The 25,639-nt window shown below is 41.6% G+C and overlaps 1 protein-coding gene across 9 annotated transcripts in view; it reads left to right on the top strand.

Moving 5' to 3' along the window:
- ralgapb (Ral GTPase activating protein non-catalytic subunit beta) overlaps nucleotides 1-25,639 on the top strand; it is a 200,479-nt gene that overhangs the window by 109,839 nt on the left and 65,001 nt on the right. For 7 of the 9 annotated variants that reach the window (XM_063040978.1, XM_063040977.1, XM_063040976.1 and 4 more), the window contains 5 exons: nucleotides 4,816-4,949; nucleotides 11,371-11,553; nucleotides 14,426-14,577; nucleotides 16,544-16,731; nucleotides 18,224-18,327. In XM_063040978.1, coding sequence (XP_062897048.1) covers nucleotides 4,816-4,949; nucleotides 11,371-11,553; nucleotides 14,426-14,577; nucleotides 16,544-16,731; nucleotides 18,224-18,327 — 761 coding nt within the window. The remainder of the gene's footprint in view (nucleotides 1-4,815; nucleotides 4,950-11,370; nucleotides 11,554-14,425; nucleotides 14,578-16,543; nucleotides 16,732-18,223; nucleotides 18,328-25,639) is intronic. The other 2 variants (XM_063040979.1, XM_063040975.1) reach the window with 1 other exon arrangement.

Genomic DNA, 25,639 nt, shown 5'->3' with positions numbered 1-25,639 from the left:
TTGTGCAGGTTAATTTTTCTATTCTGAACAGCAAAAGAAAAAACAATGCTGGCATTATCTAAATTGTCTCTGAATAATAGGATGGACAGGGTTAACGGTGAGTCAGTAATTAGCAGCTATTCCCCTCTTGGCTGCTTCTCCTAACCAAGTTGTGTTATTTTATGCCAGTGTCATCCATTAAACAATAAACTGGTTAAGCATCTCTAGCTGGACTCTCACTTTTTCCCACTTGCTATGTTTTGCTCACATCTGTGCATTTCCCATTTGTTTCGTGTTCACTTGCAATTCTCTGAATTGTTTTTGGTGTCACAAACCCAATTTCGATCTCGATCTCTCCCCCAACCTCCCTCACACTTCTATCTATCTATCTATCTATCTATCTATCTATCTATCTATCTATCTCTCTCTCTCTCTCTCTCTCTCTCTCTCTATCTCTATCTCTATCTCTATCTCTATCTCTATCTCTATCTCTATCTCTATCTCTATCTCTATCTCTATCTCTATCTCTATCTCTATCTCTATCTCTATCTCTATCTCTATCTCTATCTCTATCTCTATCTCTATCTCTATCTCTATCTCTATCTCTATCTCTATCTCTATCTCTATCTCTATCTCTATCTCTATCTCTATCTCTATCTCTATCTCTATCTCTATCTCTATCTCTATCTCTATCTCTATCTCTATCTCTATCTCTATCTCTATCTCTATCTATCTATCCCCTTTTTACTTCATTTTGGCATTACCCTGTACTAAGGAGTAGCTAACGTCTACCAGCACACTTCTCTGATGTGAGGGGAATTCGGAGCACCTAGCTATGCAGAGAAGTTTTAGGCGCTTCACCAACAATACCTTAGGTTTTGAACCCAGGTCCCTGGAACTCTGGTGTATGTACTGCTATTTCTCATTGGATGACAACATGGATGTCCACCATTAGCACAGCTCCCCTCAACAGAAATATTGGAGATAAGGGTGTGTAAATTGAACAGATGATGCAGAACTTCTATTCCCAACTTCTCGCCATCTTTCTTTGGGCTCCATTCCATTAAACCTGTTTATAGTGCCAAATACTGCCCTGTAACTCAACTACATTTACTGGAAGTGCAAAGTGTTCATTCTAGTCAGGATCCGCAGTAAGTTATTCCCATTTCTACAGATCCCCTTGCTCTCCCCACTGACACCCTGGTCACCTTGGCTTTTTGAACTATAAAATGTTTGGCTTAAAGTGTACTAAAATGGTGTGTGCCTGATACCGTAAGCCTAAGCTGTAGACCTCTTGTTGACTGCTGACTCTTCTGTTGAATACATCCTATGACCACTTTAAAATGTCTACTGTACCATGTGTGTAAAAGATGTTGCAGTGTTGCATGTTAATTTTGTTCTTTTTTTTTGTATGTCTCCCCTCCCAATAGGTGGTTCAGGTATTTTTGTGTCATGAAAATATTCATCCTCAATTTAAATTCTTCCATAAGTTGTGTTTATCACCATACATATGATCTGATTTTACAGGGCAAAAGAAAAAACACATACTTCAAATAATTAGTATTTGATTGGCATTTAATGAGTTTTTATTATTTTGTGCTGCTTGCTTTTTCTAAATGTAAATTGTTTCTCCACCCAGTCACACATGTACTTTGGGTTTTTTTTATCGTCTATAGTTGGAGCCAAATCCTCCCATTCCACCTGAACCTAGATACATGTTGCTTGATGTGGCAGTGGACTTGGGACACCTTGTTTTTGCATTCAAGTTGAATTTAAATCTAAACAAATTCAAATACAACCAAATTATCTCAACTTTTGTGGAAGAAAAAAGAAAGTTTAATCACTTCTTTGCAATCCTGAATGACAAATGGAATACTAGCTCGTTACCCTATTATCTTACAATGTCCTCCAGGCACCTCTACAGCATCCTTATTACACAAGAACCAAAGATTATTGTAACTGGCTCTTGAGAAAGACATGTTTTTAATGAAATGGTATGGTGCTAAATGCATAATCCAATAATTGAATTTAAGATTGGTTATGGGGCGCACATCACTCTTAATGGGCTATTGCTGGCTTTCTGCAAAACTGAAAGGCTGTTCAGATAAAACTGCATGACTTATGGTGTCTCAATACAGATGTCATGACATTGTTGCTCATAGCAATTAGATTAGGAATACAAGCGTTATTGCTCTTTCCCTAACCCTAGCATGGCCCAATGGGAGAGGAGTGGTTGCTGAACTCATGTAGTCAAGTATTTAAATGCATTAGCAGTGCGCTTGTTCTAGTTGTGTCTGAGCTAGGAATAGATAGATCTGAACCCAAGTTGAATAGTTGGCTGGGAGAGAGGGTTGGGTGGGGGAGCAGGGAAGCAGCAGATCCATAAGTATGCCAACATTCTCCTCATGTCAGTATCTGCAGTCTCTGTTCTCCTCTTTGGAGCTTGGATGAGAGGGGTGGGGGAAAAATGCTATAGTGTCTGTCCTCCAGTGAAATGGAACTTTGCAACGATTAAAATATCCAAGTTTTCAATATCGGATCCACCTGCAGATATCCCCCATGTGTTTTGAATGAATGATCATCCCTGATTTCTCCACACAAAACCATTATTATTGGAATGTCATTAAATTCAACTGTATGCTTGCGTCATCAGAACTGCTTACCACCACTGTGCAGCCACTCTACCCCCCTACACCCTGGCCAACCCAGCCTGGAAAGTCAGAGCAACCTACTGGGTGAAATTGTAGCAATACACAAAATGCTGAAGGAACTCAGCAAGCCAGGCAGCATCTATGAAAAAGAGTAAACAGTCAACGTTTTGGGTCGAATTGTCATGCCTGATACCATGTTTGAACATTGATAATTATAGGACCACAGGATTCTGTGGCACTCATTGTTCAGTAAGGTGAAAAATGCTCATACACCTGTGAAATGTTCAGTGGTTCAGGTAGAACTCTAGTGGCATTTTGGTTTGATTACCATTTGATAGATTTGTTAGTCGAACCTCTTAAAATCTACTTTCTGTGTGCATTGAGATTCATGACACTAATTATTTTATTTCTCAATTAATCTGATGGATACTTCCCAGTAAGTTAAGGTGAACTTAAAAATCCACAATCCACGAAACAGGTTTTCCCACAATATTCCAGAAATGTTTTTAAAGCTATTCTAAGTTTATTTTCAAAACTAAATCTGTAGTGAGATACCTTCCAGGATCTTTAACATCTCAGCAAATTGCAATCTTTTGCAGTATTGTTTCTGAACAGTACCTTGAAAGTTCTTTTGCTTGTTCATGTGAGTCTACATATAAACAATATGCGGTAACGCTGTATGAATATGGGCAACAGTACTTCGTTTTTTTCTTTCAATTGGCCATTGTTATGGGGCAGCTGAGGCAATTGCCTTCTGGTTTGGCCACTAGTATTCTGTTTCGGCTTTTATGCAGGTAATCCTATTGTCAGTAATGTTTAAATAAGACAGCTATATTCACCATCATATATGTCAAACAAGCATTTCCCTGGAAAGAGTATAACAATGTTATAACAATAAAGACCCAGTTGTAGAACTGGTACATTGCCGCAGTGGAATGGGCCTTGAGATTGGGCTCAGAAAGTCATCACCCTATTTTGTCTCTTCCTCCTTCCATTAACTCTCAGCCAAAAGCTTTCCAATTGTTTTGTGTAGCCAAGTAGTCCAGAGGGCATCAAATATTGGATATGTAATTGCCACCTGTGGAGAGTTCTCCAAGGGAGTAGGTGCAGAGATAAGCATCTTCATTTTGAACAAAGGAAATAAGAGCAGGCCCAGGCCACTTGCTTCTTGAGCCTGTTCTGTCGTTCAGTAAGGTCTGATCTTGGCCTTAGCTCCACTTTCTTAACTTCTCCCCATGACTCTTAATTCACCTCTAGTCCAAAATCTGTCCATACCAACCTAGAATATATGCATTGACGCAGCCTGAGCTGCTTCTGGAGTGGTCAACTTCAAAGAATCACAATTTGCTGAGAGAAGAAACTATTCTTCAGCTCTAATTGAGCAGTGAAACTGGTTTGAAGGGCGAAATGGGCATCTCCTTTTCCTATGCTAATGGATTCCTATTAGTTTATGGAACACAAGTTACTATGGACAATGACCAAATGGTCATTTTAAATTGTTTGGGATCCATGTGGTCCCTTCATCTGCAATCCTAGAAAAATTATCTTTCATTAAATTGTTAGCCAGGTTGAATCCCGTAATTTGTCGAATCATCCCTTATTAGATTACACTGCTGTAAGGTTTGTAAGGTGTGTGTGTGTGTGTATATATATAATATAGAGAGAGAGAGAGAACACTTCATATTTATGAAATCAGCTTTGCTCCCATTGAACCCAATGTGCAGTTCCACTAATGTCAGCTTATTATTCAGTAGAGTGGTTTATATGTAGACATTTCAGTAGGAAGGAGGTAATTTTGAAAATTGCAGAATAGATCAAGCTTCAAGGTTTCACTTTTAAGATCCGGATTGAAAGCATTTTTAGCAAAATATTTTTTAACTGAAACTGCCCTGTCATGTAACAATCCCCCATTCTTTGTTCTGAACTCAAACCATTGAAGTTCAATACCTGGTCCTCCATTGTTGATATGCAGACTCAAGTCCTTTTGATTCTAAAGCATTATTTAATGGCTACCAAATTGTCACAGCCTCATTGCTACTGGGATGGGAGCAGTTCTCCTTTATGAATGCTGTTCTTTGCTGCATGGGTTGTGAGCTTATGCTGATTTTGATTGCTTTGCTTTTAGTTACTAATGCCTAGTTGTTTTCCCTCCCCCGTGGTGTGTGATACTGGGGTTATATCATAGCTCTTCATACAGATACAGCGACGGGACTGTTGATTCGAAGCATCCATTTGGTAACACAGAGACTGAACTCCCAGTGGAGACAAGATATGAGCATCTCACTGGCAGCACTTGAATTACTCTCTGGGCTGGCCAAGGTATTGTAATATTAACATTCTGTGCATTGTACACAGTGTATTTCAATGTGTGAACAATAGCTCCTGGAATTTCAACATGAACCCAGACTGACAGAGTTCCGGGCCATTCAGGCTGCTTGCAGATTAAACATTTAACTGTTAAGATTTTCTGTACTCATGGGACCTACTCCACTAACTGGAAAGAGAAGGAAGAGGAAAATAAATGTATTGGAAATGAGCCAATTCTGATAAAGTGCTGGAATTATCTACACTCAGCCAGTTAGTCAGCACCTATGAAGGGAAATTCATTATCTCTGCTTTCCTCTCTCTCCATAGATACTGCCCAACCATTTGAATATCTCCAGCATTTTATGCTTTTACGTCAGATTTCTGCTGTCGGCAGAAGGTTCAGGAAGGCTGATGGTTAAAGGCTGGGTGCCTTAAAAGGCACAAAACTGCTCTAAGGTTTAAGCTTTAAAGTCCAGAGTACCATGGTGGAGCTGGGACAGTTTATTTGGGGATTGTTCTTGTGATATTCTAGTGGCTGAAGTTCCTTCTCATTTTTGGCCAGATGGATTTCCCTTGGAATGCAGTAAGTAATAAAAGAGGGTCCTGAAGACACCTTTTACTGCGTGGTTAGAGTAAGCTGGTGTCCCCAGATGTGGTGAGGAAGACTCCTATAGAGGGTTATGATCAAGGAAATGGATGGCATACAGTAGCTTTTTTATTTTTTCTTCTCTTACCTCCAAACTCAAAAACACGTTGCCCTATAATGTTAAGAATTACAGATGTCTTCCTCTCAAATCCCAGCCGAATTAAATACCCACACTCACTGCTGAGTGTATGATGTTTTGTGTTCATCTGGGGACTTTGGAGCTAAATGCTGGGTTACTGTCCATGTCACAGGCTGATCACTGAAAACCACCAGCAGCGTTGCCTAAGTCTATAACCTGCAGTTTTGGAGCTTGCATAACTGCAAATCAGGCTTGTGGTCAGGAGCTGTGCACAGACGTTCATCCTCTCCTTTCACTTTTTTTTCTGTTTTCATTTAGAGATACAGCATGGTAATAGGCCATTCTGGCCTAACAAGCCCATGTCACCCTATTACATCCATATGACCTGCTAACTCAGACCAGGAATGTAAGAGTAAGCTGGAGCACCCACACAGTCATGGGGAGAACATTTTGATTTAAATCAGCTCTTTTCCAAGCTATAACATACCTAGATTCTAACAGTTGCCAAAGCACTTTGTGATGCTATATTCCGCACTACATGGGGAGGATGCAGGGTAACTGCACTGTGCTTCACATGAAGCTTGCAAAGTGGGTTGTATCTGATGTTTTCAAGTTTCAAGTTCCTAGAAACCTAGGTGCATTATTTGTGCGCGTACTAATTTTTAATGGTTTACGTCATTGTGGCCTCTGCAGGGGCACAGTGGATGAATGCTTGATGGTTCTAGTGGACAATTATTTGAGGTTTTTAGGATTATCACCACCTCCCAGCATCAGACCAACAAAAATGTGCACCACACAAAAGATGGAGCATTACTAGAACTAGGGGACATTGCCAAAATATTCAGGGGAGAAGATTTAAGACGGAGATGAGGAGAAACTGTTTTTTCCAGAGAGTGGTGAATCTGTGGAGTTCTCTGCCCAGGGAAGCAGTTGAGGCTTCCTCACTAAATATATCTAAGAAACAGATAGCTTTTACATAGTAAGGGAATTAAGGGTTATAGGGAAAAGGCAGGTAGATAGAACTGAGTTTACGGACAGATCAGCCATGATCTTATTGAATGGCGGGGCAGGCTCGATGGGCCGGATGGCCTACTCCTGCTCCTATTTCTTATGTTCTTATGTTCATTGATGTCAGAGTCAGAATCGACTTTATTGTCACTGACATATTGCATGAAATTTGTTTTGTATAGCATTGCAGTCCAATACATTAAAATTATTATAAGTTGCAATAAGAAATATAAAAATAAGTGGAGCAAAATGAAAATGAAATTCAAATCCATTGCTAAAACTTCATTTTAAGTAGTGAGCTCTGAGTTGCATACAGCAGGAATGGCCAAGTATGGAGATTGACAAATTAAAATTTAATGTCATCTCTAGCTCAGACCCTCAGATTCTGTGAGAAACAAGCCTAGAATGCAGGCTTGTTTTGGGCAATGGATTGTTACCTCATTTAAGTGGGAGGCCTTCAAAAGTGAAATTTTGAGAATGCACAGTTTGTATGTTCCTGTCAGAATAAAAGGCAAGGATAACAGATTTAGGGAGCATTGGTTTTCGAAAGAAACTGAAGTCTTGTTTGAGGAAAAAATAAAAGGAGGTGCATAGTAGGTATAAGCAGGAAGGAGCAAATGAGGTACTTGAGGGGTATAAGAAATACAAGGGAACACTTCAGAAGGAAATCAGGAGAGCTAAAGAAGACATGCGGTTGCTCTGGCAAACGAGGTGAAGGAGAATCCTAAGGGCTTCTACAGATATATTAAGAACCGAAAGAGATGGGGGAGATCAAATGGATTATCTGCATCTGTATTTACTTGGGAGACACAGGGTCTACAGAGGTGAGGCAAAGCAGCAGTGAGGTCATGGACAGTATACAGATTACCAAGGAGGAGGTGTTTGCTGTCATGAGACAAATTAGGATAGACTCTGTGGGAAGCTTGTGCAGAAGTTGCAAGGGTCCTAGCAGAGATATTTAAACTTCCTTGGCCACCAAGTATGAGGCACCAATGGATTGGAGGATAGCTAACGTTGCTCCATTGTTTAAGACCTTAAGACATAGGAACAGAATTAGGCCATTCAGCCCATCAAGTCTGCTCCACCATTTCATCATGGTTGATCCATTTCCCTCTTAACCCCATTCTTCTGCCTTCTTCCCATAAGCTTTCACACCCTGAATAATCAAGAACCTATCAACTTCTGTCATAAATGCATCCAGTAACCTGGCCTCCACAGCTACATATGGCTATGAATTCCACAGATTTACCATGCTCTGGCTAAAGAAATTCCTCCATCTATGTTATAAAAGGACATTTTTTGAGCCCCTACCAAAGGAAGCATCCTCTTCACATCCACTCTATCTCGGCCTTTCAACGTTTGATAGGTTTCAATGATATGTCCCTTCATTCTTCTAAATTCCGGTGAGTACAGGCCCAGAGCCTTCAATCACTGCTCATACATTAACCCTTTCAATCCCGGAATCATGCTCATAAACCTCCTCTGAACCCTCTCCACATCCTTTCTTAAATACTGGGCTGAAAACTGCTCACAATACTCCAAGTGAGGCCTCACTGGTGCCTTGTACAGCCTCAGCATTACATCCTTGCTTTTATATTCTAGTCCTTTTGAAATGAATGCTAACATTGCATTTGCCTTCATCACTACCCAATCGCCGTGTAAGGGAATCCTGAAAGAGGACTTCCAAAACTCTTAGCACCTTGGATTTTTGAATTTTGAATGCCCATATAGAAAATAGTCTAGACTTTTCCTTTGTTTATTTTGCTTGTTATTTCTTCAAAGAATTCCAACAGATTTGTCAGGTAAAATTTTCCCTTAAGGAAACCATGCTGACTACAGCCTATTTTATCATGTGCCTCCAAGTACCCTGAAACCACATCCTCAACAATTGGCTCCAACATCTTCCCAACCATTGAGGACAGACTAATTGGCCTATAATTTCCTTTCTTCTGCCTTCCTCCCTTCTTGAAGAATGGAGTGTCATTTGGAATTTTCTAATCCTCCTGAACCATACCAGATAACCTTCTGAAAGGCTTTGAGAATAAGATCAGAAATCAAACCCTGACATCAGTAGTGGATAAATTATTGGAACGTATTCTAAAGGTCTGGATGTATATTTATCTGGAATGACAGATGCTGATTAAGGATAATCAACATTGTTTTGTGCGTGGCAGGTCATGTCTAACCAATCTTTTAGAGTTTTTTTAAAAGCCGTTGCCTGGAAAGTTCATGAAGACAAGGCAGTGGATGTTGTCTAAATGGAATTTAGCAAGGCCTTTGACAAATTCCCATATGGGAGGTTGATCTAGAACATTCAGTCACTTGATATTCAAGATGACATAGTAAATTGGACTAGACATTGGCTTCGTAGCAGAAGCCAGAGAGTGGTAGTCAATGGTCGCCTCTCTGACTGAAGCCCTGTAGCTAGTAGAGTGCTGCAGGGATTGGTGCTGGATCCATTGTTGTTTGTTATCTGGGTGACAATGTGGTTTCCTGGATCAGCAAATTTGTGGATGACACCGAGATTGTGAGTATAGTGGACAGCGAGGAAGACTATCAAAGCTTGCAGTGAGATCTGGACCAGCTGAAATAATGGGCTGAAAAATGGCAGATAAAATGTAATGCAGAGAAGTGTGAAGTGGAGGTGTTGCACTTTAGGAGGACAAAGCAGAGTAGGTCTTACACAGTGAAAGAGAGGGCACTGAGGAGTGCAACAGAGCAAAGAGATCTAGGAATGCATAATTCATTGAAAGTGGCGTCATTGGTAAAGAAAGCTTTTGGCACATAAAGTATTGAGTACAGGAGTTGGAATGTTATGTTAAAAGTGTATAAAATGGTGGTGAGGTCCAGTTTGGAATATTGTGTGCCATTTTAGTCACTGCCTACAGAAAAGATGTACATAAGATTGAAAGAGTGCAGAGAAATTACACAGGGATGTTGCCGGACTTGAGAACCTGAGAAATAAGGAAGGTTGCATGGGTTAGGTTTTTATTCCTTATTCCCTAGAGTATAGAAGAATGAGGAGAGATTTGATAGTCATACAAAATTATGAGAGGTATAGATAGGTTAAATGCAAGCAGGCTTTTTCCACTGAGGTTGAGTGAGACTACAGCTAGAGGTCATGGGTCAAGGGTGAAAGGTGAAATGTTTAAGGGGGACATTAGGGGGATCTCCACTCAGAGGATGGTGAGAGTGTGGAACAAGCTGCCAACGGAAGTGGTGGATGCGGATTTGATTTCAAAATGTAAGATACATTTGGATAGGTACATGGATGGGAAGGGGTATGGAGTGCAGTGTCTAGGTGTAGGTTGATGGGACTGGGTAGATTACTAATTCAGCACAGATTAGATAGGCTGAAGGTCCTGTTTCTGTGCTGTAATGTTCTATGACTGTTGTGATTGTTATTTCCTGGATCATCAACAGAAGATGTTGTGAAAACACCAGAGCTTCTTCAGATGCTGGACTTTGCAACAGCTTTTAAACATTTTTCAGGCTTTTTAAAAGAATTTATTTGTTCACTCTTGTGAAATTTGCTGTCCTTGTCAGTATATAGAATTGTCCGTCTTTAGCCCCTAACCAAGGCACATTGTTGGGTCTGTTGTTACATGTGGGCTAGCCTGGGTAACAGGCAGGTTTCCTTCTCTTGAAGGATATTAGGGTTTTTACAATGAACTAATGAACATTTCACAGAGAGTGACTTTTCTTTTCCAAGTTCAGGTTCATTTGATTGTTTGGATTTTAATTCCTCAGTTCCCAGTGTGTGATATGAACTGCTGTCCCTGTGTGATATTCTACAATGTGTCAGTATTATACCAGAAGGCAGGATTTTAGTAGCCAGTGAAGTCATATCTTGTATTGCACTCGTGTCATTGACCTGACTTTGGCAAATATTTGTAGGGGGGAGGCCCTGTGTAACTCTCATCTAATTCAGTGTTTTGCATGCTTGAATTTGTAAAAAATTAGCTATTTAATTTTCAAAGATGTAATGAAGGCAAAGTAAAACTGGGAACCTGAATGCCATCACAGTGGTTTCAAATAAAGCAGGGCAGAAGCATTAAAACATTGAAGTTTGGAGTATCTGTAGGATTGTACAACATAGAAACAGTCTCTTCAGTTGTTCATGTCCATCTCCACTAGTCCAAATTGCCTACATTAGCTCTGTATCCTTCTGTGCCTGGCTACAGCACAAGAAAGGGCCCTTCGGACCATTGGGTTCATATCTGCTGTTGAGCACTCATTCTCCTACATGGATCCAGTTATATTCTCCCCACATCCCCATCATTTCACCCCAAGTTCTACCACTCACTTGTGAGAGGAGGTCAGAGCAGCTGGAGGGAAGCCATACAATCACAGGGGAATATGCAGACCGCACCAGAGTTTGTGAGGCCACACCTCCACCAGTGTACCATTGGCTTGAAGCAGCACTAAGGACAGAAATACAACTGATGTGTGTTTTGCAGTATTTTCTGCATTACAGTTCAATATGTGCCATCTCATAGAACAGCTGATAGGGAATTGGACAAAACTTTAACCAGGCATGATTTTGGAATGAAGCTGTAAGAATGTGAGCAAAGTGGGAATAGGCCTTTCTCAGTATGTCAGACTGGCTCTGAAGATTCAGCACCCTCCTTTCCACCAGCCTTCTTGCTTTCTTTATCAGCTGATCATCCAGAATAGTTACTGTCTGTTCTGTTAAACAGGTAAAGGTGAGTGTGGACTCATCAGACCGAAAGCGTGCCATCAGTTCTGTGTGTGGCTACATCGTTTACCAGTGTAGCCGGCCTGCACCATTTCATTCCCGAGACCTACACTCCATGATTGTGGCAGCCTTTCAGTGTCTCTGTGTCTGGCTCACAGAACATTCGGACATGCTAAATGAAAAGGTACTTTTGACATCTGGTAGTTTGAATGACTCGTAACATTTTGTGTTATTCTTCCCTGTCACATTTTGACTGTTTCTTTCCACTCGCCATCATCATCTCCTGCTGGGGATTGTAAGAAAGAATTAGGAGAGTGGAGAAGCAAAGAACTTCCCAAGTTAGTTCAGAAATGAGAAATCAGTCTTCATCCCTCTATTCATTAATACACGCAAATTAGAGAATGTAAGAAAATAGGAACAAGGTTAGGACTCAGGCCTGACCTGTGATCAGTTCATTCTCAGTTGATCTGCTCTAGGCCTCAATTTGCTGGTCCTTCAAAATTGTATCTGTTCCTCTTTAAATTTCCCCAATAAAGATAAGCTTAATTGGCACATGTACATTAAAGCATGCAGTGAAATGTGTCTTTGAGTCAAATCAAATCAGCAAGGATTGTGTTGAGGGCAGCCTGCAAGTGTCACCACCCTTGCTGTGCTGTGTTATGGTGCATTGTGCAACATAAAACAACAACATTTAACAATTATAAAGAACGATGTAAAAATAAAGTGAGAAGTATGGATATGGAATAATATGTGCTATGATCTTAAGTGGGAAGCTAAATCATTAAAATATTTAGGAATAATCCTGCCGAAGGATCTTTCAACGCTGTCACAGGTAAATTATGGGCCATTAATCTCAGAGATAAAAGCAGATATGCATAGATGGAATCTTATCCCCTTTTTAAGTTTAAATTCAAGGATAAATACTATAAAAATGAATATTCTCCCTTGGTTACTATATCTTTTCCGGACTTTACCTGTGGAGGTGGATGATAATCAATTCAGGGAACGAGACAAATGGATTTTCCGCTTTATCTGGCAAGGAAAGAAACCTAGAATTCAATATAACACCTTACAGTTAGGGAAGGAAGGAGGAGGTATGGTTCTTCCTTGCTTGAGAAATTATTTTTATGCTTCACAGATAACCCCTCTGTTATATTGGTGTAATAGGGAATATAAGGCTAGATGGAAGGAAATAGAATTCAGATTGGTTGACAGTTTTCCTCTACAGACCTCAATAGCTGACAAAGGATTGGTGGCCCAATTGGAAAAGTTTAAAAACAGTTGGATAAATCTTACATTAAAAGTATGGCAGAAGGTGGTTAACTCATGTGGAATCAATAACATGTTAAAACTTTTCAGATGGTGTGCATATGATACCAAATTCCTTCCCAACAGGGGAGATAAAAGATTTGAACTATGGATAAAGAAAGGTCTTACAACCTACCTCTCATTTATACATAAAAGAGCATTACAAAGTTTCCAATTCCTGCAGGACAAACATGGCCTAGAACACAATGACTTTTTTAGGTACCTTCAAGTACGACACTATGTTAACCAGAGTTGTAGATATACAGACCTATCAACAGTAGAATTAGAATTTTTCAAGATTCTGAATTTGGCTTGCAGTTCAATACCTAATAAATCAGTTTCTCGATTATATAATGCACTCTCCCATGTTAAAAATGTAAACACATTGTATATTAAAGAGAAATGGGAGAAGTGGGGTTGGTACTTTCAGAGGAGGCTTGGGGGTAAATCTGCAGCTTTCAGTGGTCTTCGACTACTCTTTGACTTGGAGAGAACATTGTTGGAAAAATATTATAAGATACTTCAAGACCCCATATCAGGAAAAATATAAAGACACAAACGTGGCGTGTTGGAGAAGGTGCGGCTCCAAGGAGGCAAATCATTTCCATATTTTCTGGGATTGCCCTAAATTAAGTCTATATTGGAAAGGTATTCATAGAACATTAGATAAGGTACTTAAGACCCAGATACCTCTGAACTTTGAGATGCTCTGTTTGGGGCATGTATTGTTTCTTGAACAGAAGAAAGATATAAAGTTGCTGCAGGCCCTTTTAGCGGCAAGTAAGAAATCAATCACTAGAAACTGGCTAAATCCGATACCACCTACATTAGAAGATTGGCACAAAATAATCTTGGAAATATTTAAAATGGAAAAGATGACTTACTCCCTGAGAATTCAAAAAGAAAAATTTTATCAAATCTGGAATAAATGGATTGAATATATAACCCCAAAGCGAGCAGACTTTAGATGACTCTCCTAATGATTTATACTGCTCTTCTCATCAACACAGTAATATTGCTAACGTAAGCACCTCTGGTCTAAATGTTTACTGTTTTTGTTTTTTTTTGGAAAATAGAGAATTAACAAAAGTAAAGAAAAAGATTTGGGAAAGGGATAAAAAATGATAAAATTAAGTGAGTAAGTACATAGGGATTGGATAATTATGTTTGGGGGCAGGAGCAAGCATGAACAAGTTAGGATATAAACACCTACAACGGTTGTTACATAGGCTTACATACAACATTTTGGACCAGAAGAAATGGTTCAGAAGAGATGTATGGAAATTATTATTAATCCACTATTATTACTATTTTTCTTAACAACTAATATCTTTACTTGGCCTAACAGATTAGAATTTCAACTGTACATAATTATCTATTTAAGTGTCTAATTTCTTTTTATATCATCTTAATGTATACTTAGGAATGTATAAATAATTATACATATAAAAAATGGAAAAGGTTATACATGTGAAAAAAGTACATGATACTTGTGAATTCCTTATCCAAATAAAAATAAAAAATTATAAAAAAGAAAAAATAAGGAATAATATGTGCATAAATACATAACACCATGTATTTACAATGTAAACAGCTTTATAAAAGGTAGTTTAAAGTGTTTACAGTGCAGTGATTGAGGTAATAGCGAGAGGTGGGTAGGGTCAACTAGGATGGTTGATCAGATTAACTTTTAAGATGGCGCATGAAGTTTTTGTTTTAATAGCCTAATTTTCTATCTGCTTTATCAGGACTGCCTGATTGAGGTGCTGGAGATTGTGGAGCTGGGTATCTCAGGAAGCAAGTCAAAGACTAGTGATCAGGAGGTGCGATACAAGGGAGATAAGGAGCTGAACCCTGCTTCAATGCGGGTGAAGGATGCTGCTGAAGCTACACTTACTTGGTAAGAGGAGTAACTAACAGTTAAAGACAGATTTCCCTGGATTGATTCCCCAATTCCAGTACAGCTTTAACTCACTTTGAAGGCAGAAACCCAAATAGTTCAGTTTTATTCCTGGCAGTACAAAACAGATTCTGTTATATTCAGACAGAAATGTGTACTCGCTCTGTATTATACATAACTGGTGTTGTTTATCTCTGCTCTATTGGGCAGTAGTGCTGAGCTACAAACCCAGAGATTCCAATGACAGTAAAAATAGGAACTGACATAAAATTCCAACTGGTGCACGAATTTCCCTTCCTAAAGTTTGCAGAAGGACTTGGCAGATTGGGAGAATGGGCAAAGATGTGGGATTTGGAATACGGTGTAGAGAAGTGTATGGTCATGCACTTTTTGTAGAAAGAATAAAGATGTAGACTTTTTGTAAACAAGGAAAATATTTAAAAATCAGAGTTTTGGATTTGGGAGCCCTTGTGCAGGATTCCTTAAAGATTAACTTTTAGATAGAGTTAATGGTGAGGAAGGCAAGTGCAATGGCAGCAGTCATTTTAAGAGGGCAAGGTTGTAATGCTGAGGCTTTATCAGCAAACACGGGGAAATCAGCAGATGCTGGAAATTCAAGCAGCACACACAAAATGCTGGTGGAACGCAGCAGGCCAGGCAGCATCTATAGGAAGAAGTACGGTCGACGTTTCAGGCCGAGACCCTTTGTCAGGACAAACTGAAAGAAGAGATAGTAAGAGATTTGAGAGGGGGAGGGGGAGATTTGAAATGATAGGAGAAGACAGGAGGGGGAGGGTTAGAGCTAACAGCTGGAAAGTTGATTGGCAAAAGGGATACAAGGCTGGAGAAGGAAGAGGATCATGGGACGGAAGGCCTAGGGAGAAAGAAAGGGGGAGGGGAGTGCCAGAGGAAGACGGAGAGCAGGCAAGGAGTAATTGTGAGAGGTACAGAGAGAGAAAAAAGGGAGGGAAATATATATAAATAAATAAGGGACAGAGTGAGAACGGGAGGAGGGGCATTAACAGAAGTCAGTGTTCATGCCATCAGGTTGGAGGCTACCCAGACGGAATACAAGGTGTTGTTCCTCCAACCTGAGTGTGGCTTCATCTTTACAGTAGAGGAGGCCATGGATAGACATGTCAGAGTGGGAATGGGACGTGGAATTAAAATGTGTGGCCACTGGGAGATCCTGCTTTCTCTGGTGGACAGAGTGTAGGTGACTTTATCAGCTATTGGTCAGACCACATTTGTAATTTTATGAGCAGTTTTAGGCCTAATATCTAAGACAATGTGATAGGATTGTAGCTGATCCAGAGGAGGTTCACGAGAATTATCCCAGGAATGAAAGGGTTAATGTACAAGTAGTACACACAAAATGCTGAGTTCCTCCAGCATTTCGTGTGTGTTGCTTGGATTTCCAGCATCTGCAAATTTTCTCTTGTTAATGTGTGAGTAGTGTTTGATGGCTTTAGGCTGAAGTTTAGAAGTATAGGTGGGGGATTTCAGTGAAACTTATTGAATATTGAAAGCTTAGAGTGGATGTGGAGAGAACATCTCCAACAGTGGGACAGTTTAGGACCAGAAGGCGCTGCCTTGGAATAGAATGATGTCTCTTTGGAACAGAGGTGAGGAGGAATTTCTTTAGCCAGGGGTGGTGAACCTATGGAGTTCATTGCTACAGGCAGCTGTGGAGGCCAAGTCATTGAGTATATTTAAGGTGGAGGTTAATATTGCTTGATCATTAAGTGTGTCAAAGGTTATGGGGAGAAGGCAGGAAAACAGGGCTGAGAGGGAAAATAAATCAGCCATAATAGAATGGCAGAGCAGACTTAATGGGTCATATAGTTTCATTCTTCTATGTTTTATGGCTGTATGATGTAGAATTGTATTAGCATGGAATTTGCTTTGTATATGGTGTCCTTTTTTAATATGCATTAAACAGCTGTAACATTCTTTTCTTTCCCAGTATAATGCAGATACTTGGAGCATTCCCCTCTCCTAGTGGGCCTGCCTCACCATGCAGTCTTCTGAATGAAGAGACACTAATTAAATACTCCAGGTTGACCTCAACCAGCAAGAACCACTTCAGATACTTTGTCTTGGATAACAGCATCATCTTAGCAATGCTAGAACAGCCCCTGGGCAATGATCAGAGTAAGTTTTAAATCTCTGTCAGGTTAAGTACATCATCATTTTTATGTATGTAGATTTTGAGCTCATGGTGGAAAAGGAAGATCAGTTTCATTAAAGGTGCTCAAGAAAGACAAACTTTGAAGCCCTGTCCTACTTTCTTTGTACTCCAGCTTTGTGGTAGACCTTTATGAGCAGGCAAATGGGTGACTTTAATCATCTGATATAAAGTGAAAAATCTAGGCACCCCAGTATTTTGGTGGTTTTAAGTATATCTTTCAACTTCCTCCTTAATTTCCTCTGTAATAAGAGCAACCCCAGCTTCACCATTCTATTCCACACAAAGCCCCTGAGGTCTGGAATCTTTCTCTTCTGCTCTATCTCTAAATGGCCTCATATCTGTCCTGATGTTTGTTGCTAAGAGCTGTGTACAGTTTTCCAGTTATAGTCAAAACCTTGTTTTCTAACTTCCTGGTTCTTGTACTCCATAACTTTGCTTGTAAGAGATGGCATCCCATTTCTTTTCTCAACCTGTTCTGCCTTTTCAACCATTTACACACATATATCACTATTCCTGTATCTATTTGAGAATGTTGTCTCTTCCTTATTCTTCCTAACAACATGTAAAATTTTTCATTTTCCTGTGTAAGATTATGCAGACATTACTGAGCTGAGTCCTGTTGTTCAGTCATTTTTTTCAGCTTATTTTTAAATTAATAAATGATCTTTTAAGAATCACAAGATTCTAGAATGGTTCCAGAAGACTGAAAAATTGCACTCTTCAAGAAGGGAGAGACAGAAGAAAGAAAATTATAGACCAGTTAGTCTGACCTCAGTGGTTGGGAAGATTTTGGAGTCGGTTTCAGGGTACTTGGAGGCAAATGATAAAATAGGCTGTAGTCAGCATGGTTTCCTGGAGGGAAAATCTTGCATGACATATCTGTTAGAATTCTTTGAAGAAATAACAAGCAGGATAGACAAAGGGGAATCGATTGATATTGTTTACTTGGATTTTGAGAAGACCTTTGACATGGTGCCACACATGAGGCTGCCTAACAAGCTACGAGCCCGTGGTATTACAGGGGAGGTTCCAGCATGGATAAAAAGCAGTGACTGATTGGCAGCAGACAAAGAGTGGGAATAAAGGGAGCCTTTGATGGTTGGCTGCCAGTGGTTAGTGGTGTCCAGTGGTTGTTTGTAAAATAAATAAATAGATTCTTTTAATCATTCTAAATTTAAGTTGTATTTCAGTATTCAGTGGTGAATCTATAGAATTCATTGCCACAGACAGCTGTGGCGGCCAAGTCATTGGGTATATTTAAAGTGGAGATTGAAAGATCCTTAATTAGTCAGGGCATCAAAGGTTACAGGGAAAAGGCAGGTGAATGTGGTTGAGAGGGAAAATAAATCAGCCATGATGGAATGGTAGAGCAGGCTTGATGGGTTGAATGGCCTAATTTTGCTCCTGTGTCTTATGGTCTTACTCTGCCTTGTGTTTCGTCTGCTCTTCCAATAGACCCTTGCCCATCCGTTACTATGCTGCTCCGGGGAATGTCTGGAAGGCATGCGTGGACCATGCAGCTCCATCACCAGCCAAGAGGATCTCGAGCAAACCAAAAGGTTTGAATTCAATGCCCCAGTGCTATATTACCCAAAGTAACAGCACCATATTCTTCACCTTAAAGTGATAAACCTGCATTAGTTTTATATATGGAAACTTATAACTCCACTTATGGCTGAACTACCTCCAGGCAGAAAGAAGCAATAAGGCAGCAGTGTGCATGCTGGTAGTGCGGGTAGCTAACAGGGCCAAGAAGACATTCCATTGAGCAAGTATTGGCCGGTGTATTTTTCACTTACAGGTGTACCAGTAATTTCACATTTGATAGAAATGTGCAGTACTCATATAGTTCAACATATTCATCAGAGGTAATTTAGTTTGCTGCTTGAGCTGAATTCTGCACACCCAAAACAGCAATGTGTGGCATCAAGGAGCCTTACTAACTTAAAGGCAGTGAATCCTCCACTGACTGGAATCGCTTCTGTCACTAGTGAAGAGATGGCTGATGTTGTTGAAGACCATCTCAGTCTCAGGACATTGTTCTAGGAGTTTCGGGCAGTGTTCTAAGTCCAAACATCTTCAACAGTGATGTTCCATGCATTATAAAGTTGGGAAGGGCAATGTTCAGTGACAGTTGCCTAGGATTCAGTTTCATTTGTATTCCTTTAGATCGTGAAGCCATCTATCCTGATACGCAACAAGACTCGGGCAATGTTCATAGATAGGTCAATAAGTAGTAAGTAACTTGCATGCCACACGTGCCAGGAATGACCATCTCTGATAAGAGAGAACTTAGCCACCTCCTTGAACCTAATGACATTGCCGTCTCTCTATTTTCCAACCATCAACATTTCAGGGATCACCGATAAACAAAAACTTAAATGACTTCTACGTAAATATTGTGTTTGTCAGAGCAGGTCAGGGTCTGGGTGAGGTATTAGGAGTGACCCATCTCCCCTGTTTCCAGCGTTAATAAAGCATGAGTCAGCAGTGATTTGATGTTGCCCTGGATGTGCTGGACAGACCCCCATCACCCTGTGCATTCACATTTATCTTTAGTCTGGAGGTTCAGTGTATATGACTACAAGGTACACTGCAACAGCCACATGAAAATGTGGCCGCGAGGACAAGACAGATACTGGGTATCCTGTAGCAAATGACTCACCTCCTGACATATTTTAACCCTCCAAGATAATTCAGGAGTGTGATAGAAAACTCACAAGTTATATGGATAAGTACAAATAAAACAGTATTCTATCAGCTAGGGCTGATCCAGGGCAAAGATTCAAAAGTTCATTTCATTTTATTCTCGAAGTATGCATGTGCGATACCATTCTGATACTTGTCTACACCAGGTAGCTATTAAATACAGAGAGACCATGGGTGTTGGTGAAAGAAAAGATATCAGTACACAAAAAAGAAAACAAAACTCGCAGACCCCAAAATTCCCCCCTCCGCACAGCAAAAAACAGCCGTGGTAACAATCACCAACCCACTACACATAACAATCCCTGATTCTCTCATAGAAAAGAACAGCAGCAGTAGTACTGAACATCCACACCACGCCACTATCACATTACACACATCACCCACCTGCCAATCAGCCACAAGATGGGAAGTATCTCTTCATCTGCATACAAGGAGTGCAGCCACACAACCTCAGTCCTTTTGTAAAGAGTGACCACCAATCCAGCTGCTGACCATCTCTGACCCTCTCCGCATTCACCTCAATGCCTTAATCTTCCTCGCCACTTTGAGGTGGAGTTGTTCATGACCCCATGCCTCTTCTGGTCTTTTCGGTAAGTCAGCTTTTGTTCTTGGACCTTTTCGGCCCCCCACATCTCTGATCTCCATGAGGCAGCTTTCTGGACACACTATAGCACTGGATCCTTCACTGCCGCTGCAAGCTGATTGTCGCAGGCTCCAACAGTTTCCATAATACAAACAAGACGAAAAGAACAAGTGAAAGGCGTAGAAAAACAACAAGCCGCCTTGTTATCCAAACACTGCTCTAAACATTCAATGTGGCAAAAATGTGTGACACCTATAAAACTCACTACAGTTATCTGCCAGGCAGTTCTATCAATGCCTCCCAAACCACCAGCATGTCCTTTACCATTAACAACCATATGTCAACGTGCTTTTCTCTAAGTCACAGAGAAGCCTGACTCAGAAGTCTATTACAGGTCCTTATTTGTCACTGGGTCTAAATGCTGAAACTTCCCACCCTGTGAGGCTGCAGATGACCTTTACTGGGCTTGAAGGTCCATGTGTGTGCATGGGTGAGAGGGAGGAACGGGCTTGTCTTGCTGTTGTTTTGTTGCTTGTTGTGTTCTGTGTTGTTCTGCTGAGCATTGTGGCCATGCTCTGTTGGCGCTGAATTGTGTGGTTACACTTGCGGGCTACCCCCAACACTTCCTTAGGTCATGTCGGTTGTTAATGACGCATTTCACGGTATATTTCATGTACTCTGTGGAACCACAGCCACAGTCAGAGATGACAGTAAACGCCAAACTTGATGGCAGTGCTTTCCCTCCCAAAAAAAATGAAGAAATCTAAAATAACCCCTAAAGGAATTTTAGATTCATAGAATCATACAACAAAGAAAGAGGCCCTTTTGTATAAATGGATACTAACAAGATGTCCATCTAGCCTAGTCCCAATTGCCTGCATTTAGCCCATATCTCTCTATCTCAGATTTTCCACCTTTTTGATTCCATGGAACAATACCATTAAGCAAGGGATCCAGGTTGGGAACTCCTGCTCTATTACTCTTTCCTGTCCACGTACCTGTCAAAATGTCCCTCCTAGCACCTCATAAACCCATGACTCTGACGTCATCCCGGAGGACTGGAAGATTGCAAATGTCACTCCAATCTTTAAGAAGGGAGGAAGGCAAAAGAAAGGAAATTATAAGCCAGTTAACATAATCTCAGTGGTTGGGCCCGCACCCGCCCCCCCGGGGTCCCTGACAATGACACCTGCAAGAAGTGCATCCAGCTGCAGCTCCTAACAAACCACATTAGGGAACTGGAGCAGGAGCTGGATGACCACCGGATCATTCGGGAGAATGAGGAGATTATAGATAGCAGCTACAGAGAGGTAATTACACCAAAGGAGCAGCACACAGGTAATTGGGTTACCATCAGGCGAGGGAAGAGGAAAGGGCAGGCAGAGCAGGATTCCCCTGTGGCCATTCCCCTCAACAACAAGTATACCACATTGGATACTGTTGGCGGGGGTGGGGGGGGGCGATGACTTACCTGGGACAAGCTGCAGCAGCTGGATCTCTGGCACTGAGTCTGGTTCTGCAGTGCAGAAGGGAGGGTGGAAGAGGAGGAGTGTGGTTGTGATAGGGGACTTGATAGTTAGAGGTACAGACAGGAGGTTCTGTGGTCGTGACAGAGACTCCCAGATGGTTTGTTGCCTCCTGGGTGCCAGGGTCAGGGATGTCTCTGATCACGTGCACAGCATTCTGAAGTGGGAGGGTGATCAGCCACATGTCGTGGTACACATCGGTACCATTGACGTAGGAAGAAAGACTGAGGAGGTCCTGGAGAGTGAGTATAGAGAGCTTGGTAGGAAGTTAAAAAGCAGGACCTCACGGGGGGTAATCTCAGGATTGCTACCTGTGACACGTGTCAGTGAGGGTAAGAATAGAATGCTCTAGCAGTTGAACACGTGGCTGAAGGAACTGGTGTAGGGGGCAGGGTTTTAGATTTCAGGATTATTTGGACCTGTTCTGGGGCAGGTGGGACCTGTACAAGGGAGACGGGTTACACCTGAACTAAAAGGGGACCAATATCCTTGCAACACACATCAAAGTTGCTGGTGAACGCAGCAGGCCAAGCAGCATCTATAGGAAGAGGCGCAGTCGACGTTTCAGGCCGAGACCCTTCGTCAGGACTAACTGAAGGAAGAGTGAGTAAGGGATTTGAAAGCTGGAGGGGGAGGGGGAGATGCAAAATGATAGGAGAAGACAGGAGGGGGAGGGATAGAGCCGAGAGCTGGACAGGTGATAGGCAAAAGGGGATACGAGAGGATCATGGGACAGGAGGTCCGGGAAGAAAGACGGGGGGGGGGGTGACCCAGAGGATGGGCAAGAGGTATATTCAGAGGGACAGAGGGAGAAAAAGGAGTGAGAGAAAGAATGTGTGCATAAAAATGAGTAACAGATGGGGTACGAGGGGGAGGTGGGGCCTTAGCGGAAGTTAGAGAAGTCAATGTTCATGCCATCAGGTTGGAGGCTACCCAGACGGAATATAAGGTGTTGTTCCTCCAACCTGAGTGTGGCTTCATCTTTACAGTAGAGGAGGCCGTAGATAGACACGCCAGAATGGGAATGGGATGTGGAACCAAAACGTGTGGCCACTGGGAGATCCTGCCCCCTCTGGCGGACAGAGCGTAGATGTTCAGCAGACCGCTTTGCTGAACATCTACACTCTGTCCACCAGAGGGGGCAGGATCTCCCAGTGGCCACACGTTTTGGTTCCACATCCCATTCCCATTCTGGCGTGTCTCTCCACGGCCTCCTCTCCTGTTAAGATGAAGCCACACTCAGGTTGGAGGAACAACACCTTATATTCCGTCTGGGTAGCCTCCAACCTGATGGCATGAACATTGACTTCTCTAACTTCCGCTAAGGCCCCACCTCCCCCTCGTACCCCATCTGTTACTCATTTTTATGCACACATTCTTTCTCTCACTCTCCTTTTTCTCCCTCTGTCCCTCTGAATATACCTCTTGCCCATCCTCTGGGTCAACCCCCCCCCCCGTCTTTCTTCCCGGACCTCCTGTCCCATGATCCTCTCGTATCCCCTTTTGTCTATCACCTGTCCAGCTCTCGGCTCTATCCCTCCCCCTCCTGTCTTCTCCTATCATTTTGCATCTCCCCCTCCCCCTCCAGCTTTCAAATCCCTTACTCACTCTTCCTTCAGTTAGTCCTGACGAAGGGTCTCGGCCTGAAACGTCGACTGCGCCTCTTCCTATAGATGCTGCTTGGCCTGCTGCGTTCACCAGCAACTTTGATGTGTGTTGCTTGAATTTCCAGCATCTGCAGAATTCCTGTTGTTTGCGTCCAATATCCTTGCAGAGAGGTTTGTTAGTGCTATTGGGGAGGGTTTAAACTAGATTTGCAGGGGGATGGGAACCAGAGTGCCAGAGCAGATAGTGGAGCAGGGGTGAAATAAATAATGTTAAAAGTTCATTCAAAGTCTCAAACAGAAGAGTTATGTGTGGTGGTAATAATCTTCTGAAGTGTGCCTATTTCACTGCGAGGAGTATTGTGGGGAAGGCTGACGAGCTGAGGGCGTGGATAGACACATGGGATTACTACATTATAGACATTAGTGAAACTTGGCTACAGAAGGGCAGGACTGGCAGCTTAACGTTCCAGGGTTCCGATGTTTCAGACGTGATAGAGGCAGAGGGATGAAGGGTGGGGGGCTGGCATTGCTAGTCAGGGAAAATGTTACAGCAGTGCTCAGGCAGGACAGATTAGAGGGCTTGTCTACCGAGGCCATATGGGTGGAGCTGAGAAACAGGAAAGGTATGACCACATTAATGGGGTTGGATTATAGACCACCCAATAGTCAGCGAGATAGCAGACAACTGCAGGAAATATAAAGTTCTGATAGTAGGGGATTTTGACTTTCCACATATTGATTGGGACTCCAATACTGTTAAAGGTCTAGACGGGTTAGAGTTTGCAAAATGTGTTCAGGAAGGTCTTCTAAATCAATATATAGAGGTACCAACTAGAGGAGATGCAATATTAGACCTCCTATTAGGAAACGAGTTAGGACAGGTGACAGAAGTCTGTGTAGGGGAACACTTTGGTTCCAGTGATCATAACACCATTAGTTTCAACTTGATCATGGCTAAAGATAGATCTGGTCCTCAGGTTGAGGTTCTAAACTGGAAAAAGGCCAAATTTGAAGAAATGAAAAAGGATCTAAAAGGTGTGGATTGGGACAGGTTGTTCTCTGGCAAGGATGTGATTGGTAAGTGGGAGGACTTCAACGGAGAAATTTTGAGAGTGCAGGGTTTGTATGTTCCTGTCAGGATTAAAGGCAAAGTGAGTAAGAATAAGGAACCTTGATTCTCAAAGGATATTGGAACTCTGATGAAGAAGAAGAGAGAGATGTAAAACATGTATAGGAAACAGGGAGCAAATAAGGTGCTTGAGGAATATAAAAAGTGTGAAAAAATACTTAAGAAAGAAATCAGGAGGGCTAAAAGAAGACATGAGGTTGCTTTGGCAGTCAAGGTGAAGGATAATCCAAAGAGCTTTTACAGGTATATTAAGAGCAAAAGGATAGTAAGGGATAAAATTGGTCCTCTTGAAGATCAGAGTGGTTGGCTATGTATGGAACCAAAAGAAATGGGGGAGATCTTAAATGGGTTTTTTGTGTCTGTATTTACTAAGGAAACTGGCATGGAGTCAATAGAAATAAGCAAACAAGTAGTGAGGTCATGGAACCTATGCAGATTGAAGAGGAGGAGGTGCTTGCTATCTTGAGACAAATCAGAGTAGATAAATCCCCAGGACCTGACAGGGTATTCCCTCGGACCTTGAAGGAAACTAGTGTTGAAATTGCAGGGGCCCTGGCAGATATATTTAAAATGTCAGTATCTACAGGTGAGGTGCTGGAGGATTGGAGGATAGCTCATGATGTTCCCTTGTTTAAAAAAGGCTCAAAAAGTAATCCGGGAAATTATAGGCCAGTAGGTTTAACATTGGTGGTAGGTAAATTATTGGAAGGAGTACTAAGAGATAGGATCTATAAGTATTTGGATAGACAGGGACTTATTAGGGAGAGTCAACATGGCTTTGTGCATGGTAGGTCATGTTTAACAAATCTATTAGAGTTTTTCAAGGAAGTTACCAGGAAAGTGGATGTAGGGAAGGCAGTGGATGTTATCTATATGGACTTCAGTAAGGCCTTTGACAAGGTCCCCCATCGGAGGTTAGTTAGGAAGATTCAGTCGCTAGGTATACATGGTGAGGTAGTAAATTGGATTAGACATTGGCTCAATGGGAGAAGCCAGAGAGTGGTAGTGGAGGATTGCTTCTCTGAGTGGAGGCCTGTGACTAGTGGTGTGCCACAGGGATCGGTGCTGGGTCCATTGTTATTTGTCATCTGTATCGATGATCTGGATGATAATGTGGTAAATTGGATCAGCAAATTTGCTGATGATACAAAGATTGGAGGAGTAGTGGACAGTGAGGAAGGTTTTCAAAACTTGCAGAGGGATTTGGAGCAGCTGGAAAAATGGGCTGAAAAATGGCAGATGGAGTTTAATACAGACAAGTGTAAGGTATTGCACTTTGGAAGGACAAACCAAGGTAGAACATACAGGGTAAATGGT

Source organism: Mobula hypostoma, chromosome 2, assembly GCF_963921235.1.
Source record: "Mobula hypostoma chromosome 2, sMobHyp1.1, whole genome shotgun sequence".
Classification (NCBI taxonomy): domain Eukaryota; kingdom Metazoa; phylum Chordata; class Chondrichthyes; order Myliobatiformes; family Myliobatidae; genus Mobula; species Mobula hypostoma.
The sequence above is the reverse complement of the archived record's forward strand: the minus strand, read 5'-3'. Positions and strand labels throughout refer to the sequence as shown.